At 36.0% G+C, this 7,187-nt stretch overlaps 1 protein-coding gene across 1 annotated transcript in view; it reads right to left on the bottom strand.

Annotated features, from left to right (window-relative positions):
• Positions 1 to 5,047: 5,047 nt before the first annotated feature.
• LOC132286298 (protein ROOT HAIR DEFECTIVE 3 homolog 2-like) overlaps positions 5,048 to 7,187 on the bottom strand; it is a 48,854-nt gene continuing 46,714 nt past the window's right edge. The window contains exons 19-21 of the mRNA XM_059788613.1: positions 7,006 to 7,110; positions 5,870 to 5,896; positions 5,048 to 5,246 (exon numbers count right to left, since the gene is read on the bottom strand). Of these exons, the coding sequence (XP_059644596.1) occupies positions 5,079 to 5,246; positions 5,870 to 5,896; positions 7,006 to 7,110 (300 nt within the window). The 3' untranslated portion in view covers positions 5,048 to 5,078. The remainder of the gene's footprint in view (positions 5,247 to 5,869; positions 5,897 to 7,005; positions 7,111 to 7,187) is intronic.

Raw genomic sequence — 7,187 nt, 5'->3', positions numbered from 1 at the left:
GTTGAAGGCGTTCATTGGGAAACGTAAAATTATTTTTGTAAATTATTTTTTGCCTCAAATTAAATATTAGTGAATCATTTAAAATCCATATATTTTCTAAATTTAATTGGATTAAAATCAAGGCGTTTTGCATGCATTAGATCATGAATTTAAAACCCTAGTTTTATATTATTAAAAATTGAGTAGGAGCGGGGATTTTTATGCATTACCCCATGGCCTTCGTAATTATAACCATTGTGATTAGATCTTTAAAAATAAGGCCCTACGCATGTTTTAAAAAGTCTAAGCTATTAATAGCAATATATTTAATATTTGATTTTTCGTTGGAGCATTAATTACGTTATACACTCAATCTAAAATCAATAGTATTAGCTCCCCAACGGAGTGGTCTATACTAAGTGATTTTTGAAAGGCTAAATCTAATCGGGAATTATTTCATATATAGATAAGGCATTGTCTAAAGAGATATGGAAATAATTAGTTGTTCTCGTCAATAAGCAATAATGAATTCCGCCAACCGGATAAGTTATTGGCATAATGATTGTCCGATTTTTCATGCAATGTGGTTAAGGGACCCACAATTAATTAATTATTTTATTCTTGCATGATAATTTTTATTCACTTTATTTATTGTATAAATGCTTTTATTTTTAGATTTATCATGACTAGTCCATTCAGTCTACTTGCAAACATACTAAAAGAAAATCGATTAACTGGACCTAATTATATCAATTGGAAAAGTCAACTAGATATTGTACTCACATATGAGGGGTTGAATTATTAATCTAATTAATTAAATATTACTATATTTCAAAACACTTCCAATTTCTCTTAAATTCACCTATGTTGAAGAGCATGCCAAGGCCTAATATAATATGCTAACACATATTCATTTCAAGCTAGTTAAGGCCACATGATTTAATATTTTATTCAAGATAAATATTAAATAAAATCTTCGTTACTTGTCTAAATGATCTAGATTTAATATATGTCAATCAACATATCAAGGGGTAATATTCTATCATGCCACATGTTTAAACAAAGCTATGGACAACCGGATAAATTAAATCCTTCACAAGAAAAATAAATAATAAAATCTCTAGATTTTATATCCAAGCATGTAATCAAGTTGTATAAGCATCACAAGCATGTAATACAGCTAGAAAATAAATTATAACACCTCCTACCTCAATTTGAGATGAAAATCCCAAATCCCCACCGGAAGAAAAGTGTTCTGAATCCGCCGAAACCGAAGGGTTTTGTCGGGGACAACATGATCTACATGAATCCGAAGGAAGCCCCATGAAAATCACAACTTGACTTCAAACCCAAACTCAAGAAATAGTCAAAAATGAATTATAACAAGGGGGAATGGTAGAACACGTCGAGGGGAACAAAAAATGTGAAGGCCGAAGACTTTTTACTTAGGAAAAGTAAATCAAAGGAGGAGAGAGAAGGTGGCAGCTCCATGGACATCCGTGGCTGCTTTAGGTCATGCAAGGGGAGTGGGGAAGATGAAAAATGAAATATCTCATTCCCTTTTATAGAAATCTCAAAAAGTGCCCCGAAAGGACCCCGCCAAGTCCGGAAAAGTGGAATTTAAGCAAACATGCTCAAACGGCAAAACTATGTGAAAGAAAAAGATTCAAAACGATAAAATATGAATAACGGAAGAAATGACGTCGAAAACTGAGTCCCGAGCAGAGAGTTATGCCCCGAACAAGTTTGGCGGCAACCAGGTCCAAAAACTCTGAAACTGAAGAAAAATGACTAGAAGGAAATCCCAAGAGTCCATGACTCAACGAAATGTAAAACTGAATCCCGTACGAGGATCAAGGCTCCAGACGAGGCATTTTGCAATAACTTTTGTTAATTGCACAATGGCTCCTACAGACGGCGAAACTGCCCCAGAATGAAAATATATTCTTAGATACCCCTGAAATAAAATATCTTCAAAAGAAATTTATGAAAAATACCCCAAGAAAAGAAAAAGATTTCAAAGAATTGTGCATCCATGCCCCTTTGGACACCGGGAGCAACCAGAGTACTTTCTTGCAAAAGTAAAGATACGTATTTCGAGAAAACCACTGAAGATGAAGACTTGTGAAGTCAAAGACTAACTTCGAGCACGAAAAGTGAGGTTGTACCAAAAATTGGCAAACGGGGAAAAGACAAAATAGGGAAAAGGACAAAAGTGAATAGTGTCCCGAAAAGTGAAAATGCGGAAATGACTCGGTCCTCAAAGGAAGTTGTCAATCCACATGAAAGAGTCTCAGAATTCAATTCTGACCACTCGAGATGACACTAAACAACGAGAAACAGATCTCAAAAAAGAGAATTAAACGGAAAAATTTTATCCGTAAAATTTCAAGAAAAAGGAAAGGAAGGTAAATGACCGGGTCATTACAAGAATTTAGTTCCAAATGAGTTGAGGATTGCAAAACCAATAACCTTTTTCGGCGGCATAAAGCGTATTCAGAAAAGCACCCTTGCGCTCGGAATGTTTAGCAATGGGAAAAACATTTTTGGCAAGGACAACATCCAAGAGCCAAAGTCGACATGGAATGTAGGACTTGTTGGTGCTAGTGGTGCGTTTTAGAGTGAAATTGCCCTGACAAATGTCCCTCACAATATTGGGAAGGTCAATGGTATCCGGGAAAATGCCATAAATAGGCTTGTCGTCCTCGTCCAAAGGGGACTGCATAAGGCATTTCCAAGCTTTGGCAATGTCATTGATGGTGAATGCATAAGGCACTCCATCAATGGTGGTCTTGATTAAGGTTGGCTCGGTGCAAGAATAGGTCATATTGGTATAAAATTCCCAAACCAAGCGTGGGTAAAATTCAGAAGTGCAAGGTTTAAACAATGCACTAAGGCCGCGATCTTTCAATTCCTTAACTGCCCATATTATCTCTAAGTGTTCCTTAAACTTGTCTTTCATGAAAAAATTGGCTTCAAATTCAATTGGCCAATCTGACCAATCTGGATGAGGAGCATCTTGAGAAGGCTCCTTGGAAGAGTGAGCGCACTTGGAAGATGTTTTGGGAGCCATTTGGATGAAGGGAATTAGTTCAGGACTTTGGTTGAGCACCTGGTGGGCAGTCCTGAAAATCAAAGAGTAAAATAATGGGGGCAATGGTCAAAACCCGAAAATTTTGAACTTGCAAATGGCACACTATAAGCCCCAAACATACTCTACCTCCAACATGAAATCAAGCCCCATTCTGCTTTGAAAATATATGAAATGAAATAAGGAAGAAGTTTGAAGGAAGCTTACCCCAATGGAGAGTGCAAACCTTGTCTTACTTGATGCCAAGGAGGGAATGGTGATGGAGGAAGATGAGATGGACATTGAGAGGAAGAATGAGAAAGGGAAGAAAATAAGAGAATGAGGGAAGTTAGGGTTAGAGGAGAGGAAGAGACGTAGTGAGTGAGGGAGAAGAGAATTAGAAAGAAAGAAGGCTTTTTGAAATTCAAACTTAGGCTGGGGATATGTACTGGGCCTTAGCATCCGGATGCAAGATTTTGCATCTGGACACGAGGTGTCAATGGGCTGCGCTGGGGCATGCCACGTGCGCAGCTAACAAGGCTGTTAGTGCTTCGCGTCTGGACGCAGTATCTTGCATTGGGACGCGAAAATGGCCAGGGACTGTTTTTTCATTTTGGTAGAATGGAGGTCCGGCTGAGCTCAAAAAATTCCCTAATTAGAAACTTAAGCTCCATAAGGCCCTAAACACCCAAAATGATCATCAGAATGGCGTTTGGAACTTTTGTGTGAAAGCGCTATTTGTATGGTCCGAAATTAATGGTCTTTATTGCATTTTCAGGCTAAGCACCTCAAAATAAGAAAAACACAAAAACGCATATAAGGTATACAACATCAATACAAAAATGGACTAAGATATGCAATTTAGTGCACTTGAATATGAAATATTTGGCACTTATCAGTGTACGTTCACTTTGGCACACAACACCTTATTTTATGAATTGAGCATCCTTTGGACTCATTTTCCATTTCTTTGGCAAAATCTGATTTAAGGGCATTTTGGGGCTTTTGCTTGAAAAATAAATTCCGGACTTGACATGATCACATAGAAAATGTGATTTGAGAGGGGGTTTCTTCTTTGTGTTTTTCCAAACAATGTCGTCTCGGTCTTGAAAACCATATGTCAAAACTGATTTTCTGGTATAAGTACTTTTTCGGGAAAAAGTCTGATCTAAGGGGTATTTTGGGGTTTTCACATCAAAAATTATTTTAAGGGGGGTTTCTTTTTCGTGTTTTTTTTTCCAAAAAATGTCGTTTGGTGCCCCAAAACGGCACATTATTTTAGCATTTTTTTGCCCAGCATTATTCACTGCTGTCAAAATCCTATTCACGGTCGCGACAATGTCAAAACTTTGTTTCAACTTTTCTCTTCTGTCCAGACTACAACTCAAGTGATTCTTAAGCCTATGTTCGTTAATTTTTCACTATCTATCCAATGGTGTGCTCGGTAGCACCCATAACTTTTGGAAATTACTATTTTGCCCCTAGGGCTAAACTTGTCCATTTTTAAAATGTCGCTTCTGCATTTTTGTTTTCTTTTAAGTTCCGTGGCTTCATGGGAAGCTATGTTTGTGTCTTAGAGATGACGTATATCTCTTGAGACCTTGTTTTCATGTGAAATGACCATTTTACCCTTGGGGGCATACTTGGTCTATTTTCACCGTTTTACTTCTGCATTCATTTTCTTTTTGTTTCGTGGCTTCATGGGAAGCTATGTTTATGTCTTAGGGATACCGAATATCCCCATAGACTTTGTTTTCTATTTTCGCTTCCGTATTCCGGATCCATTATCGGATCATCCTTCGGGTCATCACTGGTCACACTGGATTGAAAAATCTAAGGCCGTCACACTGATAACGTCTTATAAATAAATAAATATATATATATATATATATATATATATATTTATATTTATATATAAAGAGTAATTTGAAGAGACAATAGAAGAAATATAGAAGGAGCAAAAGGTATATTATTAATATATTTTTTCAAGTCCATCATCAAGACCAACATTAAGTAGTATATATAGGTTTTATGACATGATGTAACCTAGTGCCCCAACTGTAGCCCCAACCGCAGCCCCAACCGCAACCCCAGCCCCAACCGCAAACCCAACCGGAACGCCAACCGCAGCCCCAACCGCAGCCCCAACCGCAATATCCAATAGAGTGTAATCATTTGGAGGAGTGGGCTTGGGATCCTTCAAAAAAGAATGAGAAGTACAATGCATCATAATGCCAATTTAGTATCTTACAGGCATATATCATTAAAGGATCATGTATGGAGGGCATCTCCAATGCAAAATGCTATATTTTCATACTAGCTAAATCTATATTTTGAGATGAGGTATAGTGTCAAAATGCTATATTTTTGTAGTTATGCTCCAATAGATGTAGTTATGCTCCAATGGAGCATTTCATTCAAAATATTATTTTTTAACATAACCATTCCAAGTTTTGAGATCCCATTGAAGTGTCTTATTTTTATTTTAGCAAATTTTGACAATCTCAAAATATGAGAGTCTTTTGAGAGCCTCCTGTTAGAGTGTCTTATTTTCATCCAGCTGCTATATTTTGAGTTTGAGAGGCCATTTGAGAGCTGCTATATTAGGCAACACTTTTGACAATCTCAAAATAGAAATGTCTTCAGAGGCCATTGGAGTGTCTTATTTTCATCTACTTATTATATTTTGAGTTTGAAAAGCCATTTGAGAGGCCATTAGAGATGTTCATTCACCAATATTGACCATTGAAAGGATAAGAATATGGAAATAAAAACAATACATGCTGAAAAAATAAATTGGTGTATCAACACAATATTGACCTTTGGAGGAGTGGCCTCGCGATCCTCCTGAAAAGAATGAGAAATACAATACATCAGAATGCCAGATTAGTGCCTTACCGGCATATATCATTAAAGGATCATGTATGGAGGGCATCTCCAATGCAAAATGTTATATTTTTATACTAGCTAAATCTATATTTTGAGAGGTACAGTATCAAAATGCTATATTTTTGTAATTATGCTCCAATAGAGCATTTCATTCAAAATGTTATTTTTTGACACCACAACCATTCCATGTTTTGAGAGCCCATTGGAGTGCCTTATGTTCATTTTAGCAACTTTTGACAATCTCAAAATATGAGAGGTCTTTTGAGAGCCCCCATTAGAGTGCTTTATTTTCATTCACCTGTAATATTTTGAGTTTGAGAGGCCATTTGAGGGCTACTATATTTGGCAACACTTTTGACAATCTCAAAATATGAGAAGTTTTTTGAGAGGCTGGAGTGTCTTATTTTCATCTACTTATTATATTTTGAGTTTGAGAGGCCATTGGAGAGGTTCATTCACCAACATTAACCATTGAAAGGATAAGAATATGGAAACAAAAACAAAACATGCTGAAAATATAAATTGGTGTATCAACACAAGAAGAATAAAGTATGAACAGAAAGTGTATATAATCAAGCTTCTGATTCAAATTTTGTACATGGGATCTCAAACTATTTGAGTCTCATACCTTCACACGTGCAACCTTGAGTCTCAAGACTGCTATTCTTTCTTCTTCTTCTTTTTCTTTCTTTCTTTTTTTTTTTTCTTTTTCTTTTTCCAGTAAATCCTTCAGGTCTACTATTCCTTTTAACAAACTTCAATATTCTTCGGAAGAAGTCACTTTTTTTACCAAGACAATGCAGTTTTTAGTATAGTAAATCTAACATGTAATATTGCTTCAAAGTTTATAAGGAGTTGATTCAATTATTTAAGAAAATTAATTATAATGAATGATCTCTTTAATCCTCATTTATTCATTGATGAGCATAATTTTAATTCCAAATAAACAAAGAGACCACTTTCTTTCAAATTCTATGAATGACACCACATTTATGGAATAAATTGCAAGACAAGAACTTATAAAAGAGAAACAAATTTATGAAAGAGCACAATGTATAATTATATACCAGTTCAAAAATTGCTCGATCGACAGTAGGATCAGTTTCTGCCCTAAACTGCCTCCACAGAGACTTGCACTGCATTGGCGTAATCAGAGTATTTTTTGGAGGGACCTAGATAAAAGTTCTTCCTTCATGAGGAATCAGTTCAAAAAATTACATATAATACAAAATTACCAGCATTATATACT

Source organism: Cornus florida, unplaced genomic scaffold (assembly GCF_030987335.1).
Source record: "Cornus florida cultivar Cherokee Brave unplaced genomic scaffold, ASM3098733v1 CherokeeBrave_3.0.0_Hap2_Chr11, whole genome shotgun sequence".
NCBI lineage: Eukaryota > Viridiplantae > Streptophyta > Magnoliopsida > Cornales > Cornaceae > Cornus > Cornus florida.
The sequence above is the reverse complement of the archived record's forward strand: the minus strand, read 5'-3'. Positions and strand labels throughout refer to the sequence as shown.